The sequence below is a fragment of the Chiloscyllium punctatum genome, chromosome 22 (assembly GCF_047496795.1).
Source record: "Chiloscyllium punctatum isolate Juve2018m chromosome 22, sChiPun1.3, whole genome shotgun sequence".
Taxonomy (NCBI): Eukaryota; Metazoa; Chordata; class Chondrichthyes; order Orectolobiformes; family Hemiscylliidae; genus Chiloscyllium; species Chiloscyllium punctatum.
Window position 1 is genome coordinate 16,465,891 of NC_092760.1, and position 22,527 is coordinate 16,488,417.

The 22,527-nt window shown below is 42.1% G+C and overlaps 1 protein-coding gene across 1 annotated transcript in view; it reads left to right on the plus strand.

Annotated features, from left to right (window-relative positions):
- Positions 1 to 22,195, plus strand: part of LOC140493867 (astacin-like metalloendopeptidase) — a 242,762-nt gene extending 220,567 nt beyond the window's left edge. Inside the window, exon 13 of the mRNA XM_072592859.1 lies at positions 13,116 to 22,195. Within this exon, the coding sequence (XP_072448960.1) occupies positions 13,116 to 13,520 (405 nt within the window). The 3' untranslated portion in view covers positions 13,521 to 22,195. The remainder of the gene's footprint in view (positions 1 to 13,115) is intronic.
- The last annotated feature ends 332 nt before the right edge of the window (positions 22,196 to 22,527 follow it).

The following is a 22,527-nucleotide window of genomic DNA, read 5'->3' on the forward strand; positions in this document are numbered from 1 at the left end:
GAATCTATAAAATCCAACTATGGTTTTTTTTTAACTATGAGCGCTATTTTAACTCCAAAATCCTCCATATGCTTGCTTATCATCCCAAGCCTAAAAGTTTTCCAGCTCTTACCTTACTTCAACACAAACTACTTCAATATCTGAGGTGTCACAAATGGTGTCAAACATTGTGCATTCATCAGCAAACATTTCCATTCTGAACAAATGATGGAGAGAAGGCCATTGGTGAAGGAGCTGAGGATATTTGGGCCTCTAACAGACCCCCAAAGGGACTCTGCACCGATATCGTGGAGCTGAGATGACCGACTCCAACAACCACAACCAGCTTCCTTTGTGCTAGTTATGATTCCAACTAGGGAGAGATTTCCTGATTCCTGTTAATTCTAATTTTACTAGGGCTCTTTGATAACATACACAGTCAAATGCTACGTAGCTGTCATTTCGAATCTGTAATTCAGCTCTGTTGGATATGTTTGAACCAAGAAGCTAATGAGGACAATGATTGAGTCAACCTGGCAGAACTCATACTGAGCAAGTTATTCCTGAACAAGTGCCGCTTGTGACCAGGTTGATTTGTCTTGCTTTCTTGCATAAGACTGGATTTGTACTGCAGTCAAATCATCTGACTCGCTCCTCCCCACTCATTATCTTTCTATTAAAGATATCACCACTTCGAGACAAGTTAGACCCACTGATCAGCAAAGCCTCACTGCATGTTCCCCTGCAGACTGTCCAGGAAGGTTGTAGTCCTGCCTCGCAGGGATAGCAATGGGAGCCCTCTCATCTGACCAAGGCAACCTGGATGGAGGTAGCAATGCATGCCAATAGCCATGAGCCCCACAGAATAACCTCAGTGCAGGAGAGGGATGAATGATCTTTGCACTGCAAATTTGATAATTTTCCACACAGTTGGGTAGATTCCAGTATTTTAGCTTTACTGGATCACCTTGGCAAGGAACTGATGTTATGGCCTAAGCCCGACCCCTCAAAACAGTTTTAAGCATGTAGCCCAGATCATAACTTTGCTATTTATTTCAGGTAAGTGTACAGTGGATATTCCTGAAGTGAATTAGATGGTCCGATTGCCATGTTTTAAACAAACAGAACTTATTTACAAAATTACAGAATTATACACAATGAACCGAAAATAGAATACCCGGTTAACTTATCCTATCCAAACCTGACAGGCTATCCCGACTTAATGATGTTTTTCCAAAATACTTGCATCAGTCACAATAAACAGACCCCTTAGAACAAGAATAAAAACGACACAAAAGGCTTACAGTTAATGAGGAGGGAGAGAGCTTCCAGTTTCAACTGTGACCCTGACTCAAATAACCCCCAAACTGAATTGACCTGCGCAGCTAGAGAGCTGGCCACACCCCGTTGATTATACCAGTTTTTAAAAAAAGACTTGAAAGCTTTCTGCCTGAACCATTATCTGTTAGGTATAAACAAAAAGGGCCCCAATAATCTATTGAAACCTCGTCTTGTTGGAGCCTGGCCAATTACCCCCTCTTAAAAAAAACTCAAGAGCACAGTAACTTTGAGAAAGGACCAGCTTTGTGATAGGTGCAGCTGGATTTGGAAGCAGATGACTTCAGTGAGGTAAAGTAGACAGAATCTTACATTCTAAAGTAGAAATTCAGCACTGGTGCCAGAATTGTTTATTACTTTTGCTCATGGGTGGAACAGCTTTTCGCATATGATTACACAATGGCCAGCTAATTAAATGTGCATGTGCAAGTACTGGATTAGTGGTGCTGGAAGAGTACAGCAGTTCAGGCAGCATCCAACGAGCAGCGAAATCGACATTTGCAAGTAGCAAACTTTGAGGCAGGGTGCTCAGGACTTTATTTCATTGTTATCCTAAAGATTTGAGGGTCCAGGGCAGTATATTTAAGGGCCATCTGAATAAGCCTGCAAAGTATGAACATCACTCTGGGATTTGTACTGCAGGCAAATCATCTGACTCTCTCCTCCCCACTCATTATCTTGCTATTAAAGATATCACCACTTTGAGACAGGTTAAACCCATTGATCAGCAAGCCTCACTGCATGTTCTTGTGCAGACTGTCTGGGAAGGTTGTAGTCCTGCCTCGCATCAGGATGGAGGTAGCAATGCATGCCAATAGCCATGAGCCCCACAGAATAACCTTAGTGCAGGAGAGGAATGAATGATCTGTGCACTGCAAATCTGATTGATGCTTAGTTTTCTTCAGAAGCTTGCACTCATAAGGGGCAGTAAGCATTGTTGATGTATACATGCAAAGCAATTCACAAAGGAACAAGAGTTGCAGATCTTGGCAGCAGATTGGAAGTTCACTAAATTTGAGATCGACTTTGTGGTTTGTGAGGCATACTGACTGCAGTTGTATTTGTGGAACATTCCCTAAGGTGGGCACAGGAGGACATTTGTTATTTGCATGCATGCTCATTTATCACTGATGGACCCTTTGAGCTGACACCCAATCCTTCTGTTCGATTCTGACTGGCATGAGCAAGAGAAGGCTGGAGAAGAGGTTTCCATCAAGAGTAGGGGGCAAATTTTTCCTTTTGAATTATCCACTGTACCTGAATGTTAATTTGCAAGGACTTATGATTTAGGACTTTTTTTGGACATCAACATTTCACAATCTCTCATTAAGAAATATTCTGTACCACCACTCCCCTACCAAAGTGGATAACCTCACACTTATAAACATTACATTCCATCTGCCATATTTGTATCCACATAGTCACCTTGTGCAAATTCCATTGAAGTCTGTTGCATCATTCGCACAATGTACAGTATCACGTAGTTCTGTGTCATCCACAAATTTGTAAACATTACTTTTGCTGTCGACATATAAAATGTCAGTATTATTTGGAGTCCATCATTTATCTTTATAGTATACTCGTTAGACCAAGGCTGAGAACATGAGAGTAATTGATTTATTTTTATTCTCTGCTTTTTTTTTCCCATTAGCTAATTCTCAATCAATTCCATTATATTACTCCAAGCCTGTTGTAGTAGTTATAATGAGGTCAGCCAGCTGGAGCTCACGAAGTATGGGTTCCCTGATTGGGCCTGTAAATCTGGTCCAATCAGGGAGCCATGACTGACAGATATAAACAGTAGTGTCAGTGGTTCTGTTCGCTTTGAGGAAGCTAGATCAGAGTCAAGGATTCTCCATGTGTAAATAAAGGATGTTTTGGTGAAGTGGAACCAGCCTCTATAGAGTTATTTCAGTAATGATGACAAGACAAAAGCATGCTCCTGAAGAAATTTACTCACAACAGTCATCTTTGAGTTGGGGTGGTTAGCATTTCTGGTCATAAGAGTCATAGAGTAATACAGCATGGAAGCAGGCCCTTTGGCCCAAACTAGTCCATGCTGGTAACATGTTGTTATTTGAGAAGTTGGGCTTGTTTGAACTTGCTGTCAAAGACTGGGCCCAATATGTGGAAAAAATGTATTAGTTTTTACAAGCAAATTTTTTTGGGGTAGATGAAAAACTGAGTAATTCTCCTGACAGCTTGTCGACCCACAGATTTTTTTGGTAATTAGAAGCCTAACTTTTTCTCAGACACCAGATACAAAAACCTTTCTGGATTTCAAACAGGCATTACAACTGGTTTATCTTTGAAAAATGCTGCAAGTGGAGCATGAGTTGTGGGGCATTTTCAATGGAAGTATACAAACCTCGACTGAGCATGGACTACACCACTAACATGAAGGCAATTGTAATTCCTGAACAGAGGGAGTCTAGGTCAGCCCACAGCAAAACTCCAAAACTATGCCAAGCCTCAGCCAAAAGTTTAACATTTAATGTTTAACTAGACCTACATTCAGTAAGAGAATTCATAGGTTATTATCTAGGAGAGTGCACACCCTGGAAAGTCCACCTATATCTGGTTTGAAACAGTTAAATAGTTTGAAACATTCAAATCAGAACCAACAAAGCAAACATCTGGTTAAATACTCACCTGGTTCTAATGGAGGTTGATACCAGCACAGCCATTTCAGTGATCACAAAACCAGTCTTTAACAAAATTCACTCTGGTTCCCAATCCTTAAGTTTGTGCAAGACTCAACTAGATTGAGAATATATGCCAGGGAGCCTTTACAGATTAAGCGTGCAACATGGTCCTGGTCTCTTCTGAGAAGTAGCTGGTTTAGTTACCACTGATTGTCGTAAAAGACTCAGATCCAAGCTTAGTGGGGCAAAATTAGTTGAGAAAGATTCTAGGTTGGCTCAACATTTTTCGATTAGGAAATGGTTACCTAAATGAAGTCCTAATTAAGTACCTGAAAGTTTTTCAGGAAGGTTGAGGGCCAAGGTCACCTTTTATGATGAATAGGAAACAATTCCAAGATTCTGCAAGGCCCGCCCAGTGCTATTTGCCTTCTGGGCAGAAATCAGATGGCTAGAAAACAAAGGACTTAACGAACCAATCCAGTTTGTGGAATGGGCAACACCAATCATACCGATTGTGAAGTCCGACAGGTCGGTTTGCCTTAGTGGGGATTTTAAGCAAACAATAAACCACTTTTTGCAGCTGGATAAATATGTGATCCCTCGCATAGAGAATTTATAGGCATAGCTGGCAGGTGGCTGTCCTTCACAAAACTGGGTATGAGCCATGTGTACTTGAAATTATGATTAGATGAGGATTCCCAGAAGTATGGTACAATTAGTACCCATAAGGATTTATACCAATATACACCATTTAAGGTATCATCAACCAGTGCAATCTTTCAGCAGATGATGGAGAACACTTTACAAAGACTAACCCAGATCGCCATTTATCTAGATGACATGGAAGACCAATAAGGAGCACTTAGTGAACTTGGACATAGTCCTTAGACATATCTCAAGGTGGGTTTACACTTTAGAAGGGGAAAATATGTGTTCCAGGTTCTACAAGTGACCTACTTGGGCTACAGAGTTGACAAGACTGGGTTACAACCATTGGAAGATAAAGTGAGAGAGATCAAATGTACCCTGGTCCCACATCTTTACTAGAGCTTAGATATTTCCCTTGGACTGGTGAACTCTTACAGAAAATTCAAACATCCTGGTACCTTTGCATCAGCTCGTAAAAAAGGGTCAGCCTCAAATGGTCATATGGCCAAATCTTAGCATACCAGGAAGTGAAGAAACAGCTAACATCCTCTAAGGTGTTGGCACACTATGACCCCAAGCAAGATCTGATATTGCCGTGCAATGCCTCCCTGTATGGCATCAGGGTAATATTAGCTCATAGTTAGCGCAATGGAGAGGAACACCCAATAGCTTATGCATCCAAGACTTTGGCTAATGCAGAGTGTAAATGCATCCAAATAGAGAAGGAAGGTGTGGTGGTCATATTTGAAGTCAGCAAGTTCCACCAATACTTTTACAGATGTCTTTGGTGTAATAACAAACCACAAACTCCAATGATACTTACGTAAAGAGAACAAGACAGTTGTCACCCATAGCTTTAGGCTGAATTCAGCAGTGGGTTCTAATACTAACTGCGTATAATTATTAGTTAGAACATTAGTTAAGTAACAAATATGGATGCATTGAGCCACCTCCCGCTGGCAGATACACCACTAGGTGGTAGAACACTGAAAGAGTCCATGATGATTTTAAACTTCCGAGACACACTTCCAGTCACAGCTGACAATATCAGACTTTGGATGCAGAATGATTCAGTCCTGGTAAAACTGAAACATCTGGTGGTGGAGGGGGAATGCCGATGCCAGATATGAGGTCAAGATGAAGGCTGTATAAAGTTTGGGTAGGTACAACGGTCCTAAACAAACACATAGGCAATATGAAAACTGAAAACCCACAAACAGTGCAGGAGAAAAATGTGCCCAGCTCCTCAACTGTGTTTCTAACTGTTCTAGAACCTGTGGGATCTCCCTCTTCATTAAGTATTGAAGATACCTCAGAATCTGAGATGGACATGGCACATCCACCATCTCGACATCTTTGCTGCCTGAAGAGGAGAATGAATTTCTTCTGAGCTGCTCAGATTGCATGAGACATACTACTATGCATTACATACTACTCATATCAAAGGTAAAGTTGAAGGAACATGTCCCATGCTTAAATAAAAGAACCGGCCTATATCTTCGGATTCAGGAGGAATACAGTGATTGTAACAAGATCAGCCAGGTGGACCTCATAGAATATCAGTTCTCTGACTGGGGATGTTAATCTGATACACTCAGTGAACCCTGGATGACAGATCTCAACAAGAGTGTCAGTGGTTCTGTTTACTCTGAGAGCAGGCTTTAAGGAGCTGGATTGGTGTGAAGGACTCCCCATATCTTAATAAAGGGTGACTTAGTAACACAATATTGGCCTCTACAGTTATTTCATCTATGTGCTCTAATTATGTTTAGTAGCTTATATGGACCCATTTCAAAAACCTGAAATTTCAAATATAACCACATCCAGTTGTTCCATTTATCTCCAAACACCATCCTATAACTCATCCGCTTTATCCTTGATCACAACATCTTCACCTTTTGACAACCAGTTCTTCATCCAGACATTCGGAACAGCCATGGGGACCAAATTTGCACCCCAATATGCTAACATTTTTATGCACCGGTTCAAACAAGACTTCTTCTCTATGCAGGATCTCTAACCAACATTGTACACCAGGTAAATTGACGACATTTTCTTCCTCTGGACCCATGGCGAGGAGTCACTGATAAAACTACACAGTGACATCAACAAGTTTCATCCCACCATCAAACTCACCATAGACTACTCTCAACTATCTGTCTCATTCTTGGACACATGCGTCTCCATCAAGGATGGACACCTCCGCACCATACTCTACCGCAAACCCACAGACAACCTCACAATGCTACACTTCTCCAGCTTCCAGCCAAAACATATTAAAACAGCCATCCCCTATGGACAAGCCCTACGCATACACCGGATCTGCTCCAATGAGGAGGAACGTGACGGACACCTGGAAGTACTCAAGGATACCCTCACAAGAACGGGGTACGATGCTCAACTCATCGACCGCCAGTTCTGACGTGCCACAGCAAGGAACCGTAATGACCTCCTCAGGAGACAGACACGTGCTGCAACTGACAGGGTACCCTTCATTGTTCAGTATTTCCCAGGAGCTGAAAAATTACACCATGCTCTTTGTGACCTGCAACACAGTATCAATGAGGATGAGCACCTCACCAAGACCTTCCCCACAACTCCACTACTTGCCTTTAAACAACCGCCAAACCTCAAACAGATCATTGTTCGTAGCAAGCTGCCCAGCTCTCAGGAGAACTCCATACAACCCTGTCATGGTAGACGCGGCAAGACGCGTCTGAGTGTGGACATAGATACCACCATTGTGCGTGGGGACACCTCCCACCTTGTACATGGCAGGTACTCATGTGACTCAGCCAACGTTGTCTATCTGATATGTTGCAGGCAACGATGCCCGGAGGCATGGTACATTGGGGAAACCAAGCAAAGTCTACGACAACGATGAATGGGCACCACACAACAATCAACAGACAGGAGGGTTCCCTCCCAGTTGGGGGGAACACTTCAGTGGTGCAGGACATTCAGTCTCGGACCTTCGGGTGACCATCCTCCAAGGTGGACTTTGGGACAGGCAGCGGAGAAAAGTCGCTGAGCAGAGGCTGATAGCTAAGTTCAGTACCCATAGGGAGGGCCTCAACCGGGACCTTGAGTTCATGTCACATTACAGGTGACCACCATTGCACTGTACACGCACACAGATACTCCTACACATACGCACACGCGCACACACACACACACACACACACACACACACACAGGCACTCCTATACACACGGACACACATACACGCAGACATGCACACAGACACCCACACACACCCTTACGTACACACACACTCCCACACTCACACATGCACCCCTCACAGACCTAAGACACTCTGCACTCACTACACACGCACATACACTTTCTCACACTCACAACCCCCACCCCACACAGACACACACACACACACACACAGACAAAGACCCACATGCACACATATATTTTGTGGGTTGAATTTGTACTTGTAGGGTTATATTGTACTTTGCTCAAAAACTGCATGCATTCAAGTAGAACTCTGAGCTCAAAAACTGCATGAATTTATGTAAAACTCCGTTATCTCACTTTTTAGATTAGAATCAATCTAAACATTAGGGCATAGACAGAGAACACAGGGGGCCAACACCTTCAACATATTATCCAGCTATCACCATTGTTAACAGCTAACCCAAAAAAGCAACTTTTTAAAAAAACGGTTTTGTGATTTACACGTAAAAGAAGTGAAACTATCACTGTATTCGAACAGATGAAAGGCTTAACAGACAATCAATATTTCAATGTATAATTTCAGTTACATCACACTGTAAATTTTTGCTATAAATTCTGTGTTAGGATTGAGCCCTCCACTATCACCTGATGAAGGAGCGTCGCTCCGAAAGCTAGTGTACTTCCAATTAAACCTGTTGGACTATAACCTGGTGTTGTGTGATTTTTAACTTTGTACACCCCAGTCCAACACCGGCATCTCCAAATCACTTGTAAGTGAAAGGTGACTTGCTGACTGAAAAAAAAGTATAACCAGGAGATTAAACTCTCCTCAGTTGAGGTAGTGTATTTTAGTTCCCATTAGGGAACTGTTGTCTCACTGGCTGGTTACAACCTGTACATTACTTTTTTTTGTCTTATTTTGAGAAAAACACTGTGCGGAGCAGGAACAGGCTGTCCTAGAGGTGACTTGGTGATGGGATGCTGGCCTCTGTGTCAGTTGTTACAGTGGTGACAAGAGGAAATAGGTTGTGCCTGGGGAACATTCACTTACTACAGATATCTTGGAGTTGGGCTAAGGTTTTCTGGCATCATGCCTTTATTTGGGAAACTTGGCTCATTTGATCCTGCTGTCAAAGTCTGGGCCCAGTATGTGGAAATAATGCAGTTTTATTTTCCAGGCAAATGACATTAGGGTAGAGGAAAAGCAACGATCAATCCTTCTGACTGCTTGCAGATCCACAGCATTCTCAGTTATAAGGGACTTAACTTTCGAAGAGGCACCAGACTCTAAAACCTTTCAAGAGTTTACGGAGCTGGTTAAGGAATATTACAACCCAAATCTCCTCTATTTCTGAGATGCTTTCAGTTTTATTTGGCTGTTAGAGAACAGGAGGAATCTGTATTGGGATCTTTGATGAGGTTGAGATGACTAGCAGAGGCATGTGATTTTGGGTTAACAATGAAGATGCTCACAACAAGCTATGTCTAATGGCCAGGATTGGATGCTGACATTGCTGCATTGATGGGGCAGTGCCTAGAATGCCAACAAGGACAGAAATTACCACCAGAAGCACCCCTATATTTGTGGGCATGGCTGGGAAAACAATGGACTCTGTTGCGTATCGACTATGCCAGTCCTCTCGTGGCCTCAATGTTCCTAGTCATTGTGGACATCCATTCAAAGTAATTGGACGTATATAAAGTTCATTCGGCAAACTCAAGGATAACAATTGAAAAGCTGCAAGCATTATTCGCAATGCAGACTCCCAGAAGTATTGGTCTTAGACAATTACGATCTGGGAATTTGAATATTTCCTAAAGTACAATGACATTCGACATCTAAGGACAGCTCCATACCATCCATACCAAACTGTCCCAGTTCCTGTTTGATTATAGTACCTCACCACACGTAACAATAAGGATAAATCCAGCATAGTTGCTGATGGAGAGAAGATTCCGCACCAGATTAAACTTGATATTCCCAGACCTGAAGGGCATGGTGAAATGGCAGCAGCTCCAATGCTGGCCAAATGCCACCCCTTAGCAAGAGGGACGAAATTTAGTATTGGAACCATGAAAACGTCCCTGTACGGATACAAGACATGGTTGACATGAAGTCAGGGCCCGTCACTTATAAAGTTCAGGTAGGGTGATACAATCCTGAACAAACACATGTATTACCTGAAACCTGTTACCTTGGAAACAGGGCGGGAGCAAAACATACCTGGCCCCTCCTAACAGCCAGAAAGTCTGTGGAAAACAGTAGGTTCTCCCTCTCTATCTAATATAGAGGAAACTTCAGAATCCATGATGGATGCAGCCTCAATACTATTACCACCAGAAGAGGAGGGAATTCTCCCACGACAGTCCAGAAGCAAGAGGCAAGCTACAGTCCTGTACACACCGGTCATGTCAGAGTCTGAATCAGAGGAACTGGACTTGGGATGAAAACGTCACAAGAAAAGCTATGAGCCAAAGACCAGGCCTACATTCCCGGACTTAAGGTTGGCCTCATTGACTATGAGATCATTGATTGGGGTTATTAACCTGGGCATGCACCATGCCTCTGTGTGTCCCCGTGTAGAGCTGGCCCAACCAATAGCTTGACCCGTGTGAAAGGCAACCAATAGCTTGGCTAGTGTGTAGGCCAACCAATAGGTAGGCCCACATGTATGCCGACCAATAGCTTAGTCCGCTTATAGGACAACTGACTGCTCTGGGGAATGTGTGTTTATCTGTAAGATTTTGTACAACTGATTGTTAAAAGATGTGCTTCTACATGATATTTTATGTCAATGCCTCTGTTCTTGAGCACATTGTCTGATGTATAATGACTGCCATGTATCATGTTTGAGACACTAACTTAGGTGGACTTGGAACTTACTGTTTACAATACGATGTGCTTTTGCACAGTAGTCTATGTGTTTTGTCATGTGTAGTGTTTGTGACCCGCTGTTATCTTACATGGACTTGGATTTACTGTTTGAGATGTTTACCTGTGGAATGTTCTTCATTAAAGTTTCTGTTTTCAGGATTTTTTCTCAATGTATTGATGTTATATGTTGTGTCTTACACTGTAATCTATGTGAATTTTGAATAAAAACTATAAACAGGGGGAAAAAAATAACCTGGGGATGAGAATCTATTCAATTCAGGCGACTGACTATAAGCAGGCTGGACATAGCTAGTGCACAAGTAAATAAAGGGTGACATGGCAACAGGATAATAGCATCCGTGCAGTTATTTTACCAATGCTTCTGTGTTTCCCTTGTTGCATATGAGAATTATCTTTTGGAAAAATAGGGATGTTGTGTTTGCAGTTGTGTTCCATTCAAAAGCTCAACATGTGAATGAGCTAAGTAGCCATATTTTGTTAGATGATCACACTGCATAGATTCTGCTGTAGAACACTTGCAGCACAGGTTGGAGAGTGGTGGACCATGAGCTTTGGAAGGAAGTATGTGCAGTGAAGAAATAGAGGTGAGTGTAAGGTGGCAGAGAGAAAAATGTGGCATTTACCCTGGCCATTGACCTTTCTGCACTGCTGTAATTCAGGCAGCAACCTCAGACTCACAGGCACCAGTGGAAAGAATAATGCTCAGCTGGGTTTATTACAGGGTTTAATAGTGCGCCAGACATAAGGGATGCTGATGCTGAATAGCGAATTGTTCTGGGAAGGAGCCCTGGTAGTTTGAGGCAAAAATCAGACATGAGAGATGCCACAGATGATAGGTGTTATCAGACCAGACCAAACTCCGTCAAAGTATATTAAGAAGGTCTACAACATTATGAAGGATATAGATAGGGTAGATTGAGATATGCTTTTTCCCAGGGTGAGGGATTCAATAATGAGAGGTCACGCGTCCAAGGTGAGAATGAAAATTTAAAGGGGATATACGCGGCAAGTACTTTACACAGAGGGTGGTATGTGCCTGGAATGTGAAGGTAGCCAGCAGAGGTAGTAGAGGCAGGCATGGTAGGTTAATTTAAGGTGCGTCTGGACAGAGTAGGTGGGGAGCAGAGGGATACAGATGCTTAGGAATTGGGTAATAGGTTTAGACAGTGGATTTGGATTGGCGCGGGCTTGGAGGGCCGAAAGGCCTGTTCCTGGGCTGTAGATTTTCTTTGTCCTTGTAGGTAGCCTAGACCCAAACATTTTCTTATTTTCAAGGTGCAATTCTGTTGGTCAAACTACCAGATTTAAAGCAAAATACACTTTATTCACTACAATAGTTAAAATACAACAAAAGAAAGAAGGAATTAGAATGATTTAATTGTATTGAAAAACTTAACAGAATAGTAGTTACAGTAACTATCACTAAGTAACTGTTCCAATATAGTAACTGTTCCAACATCCCATAAACATACTCTTGGCAAAAGGCAAACTCGGAAAACAGATTGTCTCATGTGCAACTCCAGCATATCAGAGGGAGAACACCCAGCTTTCAGCTGTAACCGAGGGAGGGAAAAAAATAGCTTCCATTTTTCCGTGACCCCAATAGCAACTGCCGAAAGCTAAAACTAAAAATCCTTATTCTTCAGAGCTTGACCACAACCATTCAGTCTGCTTCTATTTTTCCAATCTTAAAATAACCCCAAAGCCTCACAAGTTGCTTACTGATTTTTCCAACAGACAGCTCTCACCTCTGTCTTAAAACTTCTCTTTAAAAATACCAGGACAACATCACGTCTTAAAGCCATAGTATCATTGCATAGGCAATTAATGAGGCGAGTTTGTTAAGATAGGGCAAAAAACATGCTCGACATCACAGCAAAAACCCCTTCAAAAAATTCAATGTAACTTGGACTTAATCTGAAAAGCTAAGATTCAGTCTGGTATCATATACTTCTGAGGTAAATGAGACTTGAGCCCAGACATTCTGACCTATAGGTAGGTACGCTACCATTGCGCTCAAGACCCTTTAATGAACAACATATGAAGCTGGTGATAAACAGAGATCATGGAAATGACCAAGTAAAAGGAAGTTAGCAGCTTAGCTGCATTGTAATGAATGGTCCTGCATTAATTTTGCATGGCAATCTCTGCACCCATTTTCAAGCACTACCCAGATTATCAGTATATTTAGTTATATGTGAAAAAGGTTTGTTAGACATTAAAGTAACAGTACTCTAGCTTTAACTGTGAAATAGTAAATGCATATATGACATTTTAATGAGTATGTCTTGGCAAGGTTAATGTATTCTTTGTGCAAAATATTTGAATTCTAAATGAAGTTGTCAATCAGTCATGGCCAGAAAGAGTAAAATTTACATGAAAACCAAATTAATGTTTAATTTAATATTCTTACTTTTTTATAGATAATAATGGAATTTGAAGGAACTGGCAAATCACAGAAAGGAAACTGTACAGAAAATAGCCTGATCATTTATGATGCTGCTCGAACACCTCCTATTACTGCCGAAATATTTTGCAATAATGCCTCATTGTCATTGCCATTTGTTGTTTCAACTGGACGTGCACTTGTGTTAGAATTTCAACACGTGCCATCAATATTTAATCGCGGATTTAAAATTGCTTATGACACTTTTGTGAGTAAGTGTTCGAAACAAACAAACTTATATAGATCAATGTGCCCTCATTGTTGTTTCAGTAATGAACATTTTGAAAACTATTTGCAAATGTTCTTTATTAGTTTTCTCCACGTTGATACTAGTGTCTTCTGCTACCAAGTAATGATTTCCAAATATAAGGTTTTCTATTGAATGTTCGTGAATAAAATCAATAATGAGAAAATTATACAACTGACCCTCATCAAACGTTCACATATTTCAGAAGGGGTCATTGGACAGTGATAGCAATTCCTATTTCTGACCTAAAAAGTCCTGACCCAAGAATATAGAGGCTAATTGAACTGCCAGATCTCCCCCAGCACTTATGGATTGGCTCATCTGGGGGTGCAATATGCCACCAGGTAATGCTTCTTGGCATTTGTGGTTAACTATTCCAGAACTTTTACATTAGGTGATATTTATGAGGTAGTGAGGACTGCAGATACTTGGAGAGTCAGAGTCGAAAAAAATGTGGCACTGGAAAAAGCATAACAGGTCAGGCAACATCTGAGGAGCAAGAGAATGCTTCAGGATTCAACAAGTAAAACTGCTGAAGGGTCATGCCCAAAACATTGACCCTCTTGTTTCTCAGATACTGCCTGACCTGCTGTAAGTTTTCCAGTGACACATGAAATGAGTTTCAAATGCAATTGCTGTTAAAATTTAAAGTGCTGGCAGTATGCATAGGGAACACTTGTATTTCTGTGGCAAGGGATTCTTTATTAGTGATATAACCTGTATCAGCTGACAATGCTACAATAACAGGCAGCATTTCTGGAAAAACAAGGAGGTTTATATCATAAAGAAAACATTCCAAATTCCATTGTGACCAGTATAAGACTTATTGACAACATAAAGGTGGAATAACTTTTTTAAACTTTAAATTGACTCGTAAATAATTTACAGTACATTATTTTCACTTCATTATTTTGTGTATCACTATTTGTTGAGACTGTCAGAGATCTAACTGTACTGGCATTCTTCATGGCTAGATACAAAGCTTTTCACTGTGCCTCACTACACGTTAATTCAATTCAATTCAATTCAATATTAATGGTTAGAAGAGAGTTAGAGTCATTTTACTTATTGTTGAAGAAACAATGTCGTGTTTGTTTTTGTGCACATTTCATTTAGGGTTCATGTTTGTGTCAAGTGATGCACATACCATTCTTTGAAATATGTTGAGATGACCTTTGGTTGTACCTTCAATGCACTGCAAAGGAGATTGTATGAGGTCATTTTCAGTGGGCATAATTGTTATAAACTCAAAAAAAACTCAAACTTCTCGAAGGACCCAGCAACCAACATCCTGAGATGGACCCAAATTTGGACAGTACTGACAACGCAATTTAGATTTTTTTATTAAACCTTGATTAACTGTTTCCACTACCTCACCGAACACATTCAGGACCCCATTTGACTTCATCATGCCCCAGACTCAGTCCACAGATTCTACCTCACCACTGACTCACTTACTCATTCAAGCTGTCATTTTTTTTATCACTGCAGAGTTCAGCAACTAAAACTGCTGAACTCGTATTGTGCCAGTATAAATTTCACCAACACCAATCTTTGAGCCACACAATTAACTCTTTGACATTATTTATCTTAACCAGTTTGACCATGGTTCATATCATAATCCAGAAGTTACTATGTTACAGGTTCTGCTTTGTAATTTAGCTCCTAACTATCTGCAAGTCAGGAAGTCAAGGATCAAATTGCAGTAGATGGAGTGGAGACCTAGGTCTTGATGTTTGGAGATTAGTTTGTTTGGAATTATAGTGTTGAGGGCAGAGCTGTAATAAATAAGTAGGAGCCTAACATACATATCCGTGTTATCTACATATTCCAGGGATGTGTGTAGGACTAGGGACATTGCATCTGCTGTGGATCTGTTGTGACATTAGGCAAATTGCAGGGATCAAGGCAAACTGGAAAACTAAAGTTGATAAGAGCCATGACTAATCTCTGCAGGTAATCAGTAAGGCACGATGCATGTTTTTTTTTGGTAGTGAGATAATGTTGGTCTTTGTTAAGCAGGTAGAGACTTCAGATCATAGTAAAGAAAGGTTAAAGATGTCAGCGAATACTCCCTCCAGCTGCACCCCCATGCAGGATCTTAGTGCATGTGCAGGGACTCTAGCTGGGCCAGTTGTTTTCCTTGGGTTCACTCTCAAAAGGTTCAATCTGATATTTACAGTGGTGAATGACGGAATGGGTATATCTGAGGTTGTTAGGGCAGATGATACTGTTTCACTGACCTTCTGTCCAAAACGAACATAAAATGCATTTAGCCAATCAGGGAGGGATTTTTTTTGTCCGCTATTCTGTTCTGTTTCGCTTTGTAGCCTGTTATGTCTTGTCAGCCTTGCCACAAATGGTGGGTTTCCATGTGATTAGTTTGAGTTTGAGCCTCGAGCTTAGTCCTGTATTTTCTCTTAGTATTTCTAGTGGCCTTATGAAGGTTGTATCTGGATTTCCTGTAAACGTCAGGGTTATCTGTCTTGAATGCCACACACCTAGATTTCAGTAGGCAACAAATCTCCCGGTTTCCAGTTTGGGAACATTCGGAGTAACTTCTTTGGCCCACTGTCTTCTGCACATTTGCTAATGAAGTCTGTAAAGATAGTGGCATACTCCTTTAGGTTGGCCGTTGAGTTCTTGAGTATGGATCAGTCTATGATTTCTAAGCAGTCCCATAGAAGCTCTTTCGCTGCCTCAGACCAGCATTTTACTACTTTCTGTATTAGGTCCTCACATTGCAATTTCTGCTTGTAAGTCAGGAGTGCAATGTTGTGGCCTAATTTTCCAAAGTGTTGGTGGGAGCGGTAGGCAACTTTGATTGTTGTGTAGCAATGGTTAATGATGTTTGGCCCTCTGAGAGAACAGGACTCATGTTGATGGGATTTTAGTAGTACGTTCTTGAGGTTGGCATGTGATGAACACGACCTCGTGGTATTCCATCTCAAACCTATTTGTGGCAGTGTATATTTCATCAAGAGCACTCTTCATTTCTCCATGGGGTGGTACGTTGACTGCTGTCAGGATAGCAGAGGTGAACTTACATGGATGGTATTAGGTACAGCACTTAACTGTTAGATATGCAAGGTCAGGGGCACAGTAACTTGCCAGCATTGCCACGTCTGAGCACCAGGAGGTGCTGATTAGGAGGTAAGACCCTACCGACCCTTGCCTTCTCTAAGGATGCCGTGCGGCCCATGCAATACATAGAGAAACCTTCAGTTTGTACAGCACAGTCAGGTGTAGCAGGTATAAACAGAGCACACAGAGCACCTGAGTTCCCTCTGGAAGATTAAGTCTAGCTTTAAGTTCATCCATTTTGTTCTTAATGGGTTGGATGTTTGCCAGGAGTATGCTAGGGTCAAGGCACTTGAAATCACATTGTTTCAGTCTCACCTGCACGCCAGCGCTTCTCCCACATTTCCTGATAATGTGTCTGCTTTTGGTCAATCCCAGACATTGGTGATGGAAATCTGCTGCTCTGGAAGGTAAGTGCGCGCTCCTGATGGTATCCTGGGCACTGGTTGCAGTCACAGGCAAAGTGGGAGTGTTCTTAAAGTTGGTTCCATCAGGCCTCCACCTTGTCCATTTCCCTTAAGGTCAGTTGTCGTTCCTGAGCTGGTCAGGCTTCCTCAGAGTTGGGTCACTGCAGGGTCAGGGATAGTTCCTGGGCTGGTCGGGCCTTGGTTTCAGATTTCCTGGAAGTCAGGTATCTTGGGCCTGCAGGCTCTGTGCAAAGCCTTTTGTTTCTGTTCACTCTAGATTTGCGAATCCAATGTTGGTAATCAGCCCTGGTTGTTTGTAGAATCTTCAGACCTGCAAATTGCTTTAAGAGAAGATGGTTAGTTATTTTAACAGAGCAGTGAGTATATAAATCAGAAAGGCGGCTAAACCCGAGATTCTACACCTGTAGTATCTCCCACCCACCCTCCTCCTCTAACCTCCTTAACTACACTGGGTTTTTTTAAGGTAAGAATTTTCTATTTCTTTACCAGTGACTGGTTAAAAATTTACTTTGTTTTTATGTGTAAATATATATTAATTCTTTTTTAGGGAAAGACTATAGCAGAGAGGTATCAGAAAGTATTCTAACTCAAACTTGTACAAAGTAACTAATTAATTAACTAAGCAGAGATGGCTGGGCAGGTGATGTGCTGTAGCTGTATGATGTGGGTGCTGTCTGATCCCATTGTGAATGGCAGTGACCACATCAGCAGCAAGTGTTGGTTGCTGGAAGAACTCCGGATCAGAGTTGATGATCTGGAATCTGAGCCTCAAACACTGCGGCACATCCGGGAGGGGGAGGGTTACCTGGACGCTTAGTTTCAGGAGGCAGTCACACCTGGGAGATTAAGTAATTCACATTCAGCTAGTGATCAGGCTCATCAGAGTGTGACTGTAAGTGAGGAAGGTAGGGGGAACCTGAGTTCAGGAGTGGAGGAGCCTCAGCCCTTGACCTTGTCCAACAGGTACGAGATTCTTGCTCCCTGTTCGGATGAGGAAAAGGGCTCTGGACAGGATGAGCCAACTGACCAAGGCACCATGGTGCAGAAGGCCATTCAGGAGGGGGGAGTTAATAGACAAGTAGTGGTTATAGGGGATTCTATAATTAGGGGGACAGATAGTGTCCTTTGCAAGCCAGATCGGGAGTCTCGCATGGTGTGTTGCCTGCCCGGTGCCAGGGTGCGGGACATCTCCGACCAGATTGAAAGGATATTGGAGGGGGAGGATCCAGTAGTTGTGGTCCACATTGGTACTAACAACATAGGCAAGACTAGGGTGGAGGACCAGTTTGGGGATTACAAAGCACTAGGCAGGAAATTGAAGCACAGGTCCTCAATGGTCATAATCTCCGGATTACTGCCCGAGCCACGTGCCAATTTGCATAGGGACAAGAAAATTAGGCAAGTAAACACATGGCTAAGGGATTAGTGTGGAAAAGAGGGATTCCACTTCATGGGGCATTGGTATCAGTTTTGGAACAGGGGGCATCTGTACCATTGAGACGGTCTCCACCTGAACTGATCAGGTACCAGTGTTCTAGCGAAGAGGATAAATAGGGTGGTCAGTAGGACTTTAAACTTCTGAGTTGGGGGGGAAGGGAAAGTAAAAGCGACAGGGAGTATGGCGTTAAATGGAAAGATAAGCAGCAGGATAGCATGTGTCCAGGCAAATTTAAAATTGAGGCAGACTGGGAATGCAGAAAAAAGCAAGGATAACTTAGGACATCATATGACTTCCAATATCTCTAATGATAAGAAAGTTAGCATTAAGGCACTTTACCTGAATGCTCGTAGCATTCATAACAAAGCAGATGAACTAATAGCACAGATCATAGTGAATGATTATGATGTGGTAGGCATCACAGAGACTTGGTTACAGGGGGGTCAGGACTGGCAGTTAAACCTCCAAGGATTTTCAACTTATCGAAAAGACAGGGAGGTCGGCAGAGGGGGTGGGGTTGCCTTATTAGTTAAGAACAAAATTAAATCTATGGCACTGAATGACATAGCATCAGATGATGTGGAGTCTGTGTGGGTGGAATTGAGGAACCACAAAGGCAAAAAATAATTGGAGTTGTGTACAGACCTCCTAACAGTGGTCAGGACCAGGGACGCAACATGTACCGGGAAATAGAGAAGGCATGTCAGAAAGGCAAGGTCACAGTGATCATGGGAGACTTCAATATGCAGGTGAACTGGGTAAATAATGTTGCCAGTGGATCCAAAGAAAGGGAATTCATGGAATGCTTACAGGATGGCTTTTTGGAACAGCTTATCATGGAGCCCACAAGGGAGCAGGCTATTCTGGACCTAGTGCTTTGCAATGAACCAGACTTTATAAAAGATCTTAAAGTAAGGGAACCCTTAAAAAGCAGTGATCATAATATGGTAGAGTTCAGTCTGGAGTTTGAAAGAGAGAAGGCAAAATCGGATGTAATAGTGTTACAGTTAAATGTAATTATGAGGGCATGAGAGAGGAAATGACAAAAATAGACTGGAAGCAGAGGCTAGTGGGGAAGACAGTAGAGCAAAAATGGCAGGAGTTTGTGGGTATAATTGAGGACACTGTACAGAGGTTCATCCCCAAGAAAAGAAAGATTATCCAGGAAGGGATTAGACAGCCATGGCTGATAAAGGAAGTCAGGAAATGTATTAAAGAAAAAGAGAGATCCTATAAAGTGGCCAAGAGCAGTGGGAAATCAGAAGATTGGGAAGGCTACAAAAACAAACAGAGGATAACAAAGAGAGTAATAAGAAAGGAGAGGATCAAATGTGAAGGTAGGCTAGCCAGTAATATTAGAAATGATAGTAAAAGTTTCTTTCAATACATAAGAAACAAACGACAGGCAAAAGTAGACATTGGGTCACTTCAAACTGATGCTGGAAGCCTAGTGATGGGAGATAAAGAAATAGCAGGAGAACTTAATAAGTACTTTGCGTTAGTCTTCACAGTGGAAGACATGAGTAATATCCCAACAATTAAAGGGAGTCAGGGGGCTGAGTTGAGTATGGTTGCCATTACAAAAGAGATAGTGCTAGAAAAGCTAAAAAGTCTTAAAATTGATAAATCTCCTGGCCCCAATGGGATACATCCTAGAGTTCTGAGAGAGGTGGCTGAGGAAATAGCAGAGGCATTGGTTGAGATCTTTCAAGAGTCACTGGAATCAGGGAAAGTCCCAAATGATTGGAAGATCACTGTTGTAACCCCCTTGTTCAAGAAAGGATCAAGACAAAAGATGGAAAATTATAGGCCAATTAGCCTAACCTCGGTTGTTGGTAAAATTCTAGAATCCATCATTATAAGGATGAGGTTTCTAAATTCTTAGAAGAGCAGAGTCTGATTAGAACAAGTCAACATGGATTTAGTAAGGGGTGGTCATGCCTGACAAACCTGTTGGTATTCTTTGAAGAGGTGACAAGTAGGTTAGACCAGGGAAACCCAGTGGATGTGGTCTATCTAGACTTCCAAAAGGCCTTTGATAAGGTGCCACACAGGAGGCTGCTGAGCAAGGTGAGGGCCCATGGTGTTCGAGGTGAGCTACTGGGATGGATTGAGGATTGGCTGTCTGACAGAAGGCAGAGAGTTGGGATAAAAGGTTCTTTTTCGGAATGGCAGCCGGTGACGAGCGGTGTCCCGCAGGGTTCAGTGTTGGGGCCACAGCCGTTTGCATTATATATTAATGATCTGGATGAAAGGACTGGGGGCATTCTAGCGAAGTTTGTAGATGATACAAAGTTAGGTGGACAGGCAGGTAGTACTGAGGAAGTGGGGAGGCTACAGAAGGATCTAGACAGTTTGGGAGAGTGGTCCAGAAAATGGCTGATGGAATTCAACGTGAACAAATGCGAGGTCTTGCACTTTGGCAAAAAGAATAAAAGCATGGACTACTTTCTAAACGGTGAGAAAATTCGTAAAGCCAAAGTACAAAGGGATCTGGGAGTGCTAGTCGAGGATTCTCTAAAGGTCAACATGCAGGTTGAGTCCGTGATTAAGAAAGCGAATGCAATGTTGTCACTTATCTCAAGAGGGTTGGAATATAAAAGCACCGTTGTGCTACTGAGACTTTATAAAGCTCTGGTTAGGCCCCATTTGGAGTACTGTGTCCAGTTTTGGTCCCCACACCTCAGGAAGGACATACTGGCACTGGAACATGTTCAACGGAGATTCACACGGATGATCCCTGGAATGGTTGGTCTAACATATGAGGAACGTCTGAGGATCCTGGGATTGTATTCATTGGAGTTTAGAAGATTAAGGGGAGACTTAATAGAGACGTACAAGATAATACATGGCTTGGAAAGGGTGGATGCTAGGAAATTGTTTCCGTTAGGTGAGGAGACTAAGACCTGTGGACACAGCCTTAGAATTAGAGGGGGTAAATTCAGAACAGAAATGCGGAGACATTTCTTCAGCCAGAGAGTGGTGGGCCTGTGGAATTCATTGCCGCAGAGTGCAGTGGAGGCCGGAACGCTAAATGTCTTCAAGGCAGAGATTGATAGATTCTTGTTGTCTCGAGGAATTAAGGGCTACGGGGAGAATGCGGGTAAGTGGAGTTGAAATGCCCATCAGCCATGATTGAATGGCGGAGTGGACTCGATGGGCCGAATGGCCGTACTTCCACTCCTATGTCTTATGGTCTTATGTCTTATAGTTGGAACTGAGGTTTAAAAGAGCAGAATAGTTGTAAGAATAAGACCTGCTGTAGAGTGCTCACGAAGAGTCACCATGCTTTGGTGCCATCTTGAAAATCATCTTGAAAAAATGTATCACTACTATTCCTATTTTCTCCCCCCAGTTGAATGGCTCCCCATATCAAGTGCCATTGTCAGTTTCCTCATCCTCCAAAGAGTCCCCACTACATCTTGCAAGAATCTCTTAACTATTTAATAATTGCAGAAACCATGAGTCCCTGTATCTGTCTCATTTGCATTCACACCTTCCTGTCAGAGATCACAGCCCAATTTTGAATGAGCTCGTTTGAAGGGTATGACCAGTTTTCCCTTTTTCTGATGTGGCACAATATCTGCAGCTCAGACTGCAGCTCCTCAACTCAGATCCAATGTTCCACGAGCTGTAGACACTGAGTATGTGTTCAATCAGGATCACATTGGTCTGCACTCTTTCCTTAGTTCCTGAATTGCTTGTATCCAGGAGTATTTTGTAACTAAATCTGTTTTGTTTCTGAGCTAGATCTCTGCTGTCATCATAATATCATATTCTCAAGTTGTCACCTACAGCTCACCAATTTTATTTACAACACACTGTTAATCTGCATACATGTACATTGATGTAATTTAGACATTTTCTGCATTCCTTCTAAGGTGATACTTCATAACAATGTTACAAAAACATTGTTGAATGTGCCATTTTTCAAATAAAATGTTAAAATGAGACCTCATTTGCCTGTTTGGATCAATGTTAAGGATCACATCATGCTATTCTGAAGAAGTGCAGTAACATTATCTCACAAATCTTGACCAACACACACCCCTCAATCAATATCACAAATTAAAACCGATTATCTGTCATAGTTACTTGCTTTTTGTTGGGAGTTTTTGTAGCAAATTAGCGTTTACACTTCCTACATTACAATAATGACTACACTTTAAAAAGTGCTTCATAGGCTGTATAGTAC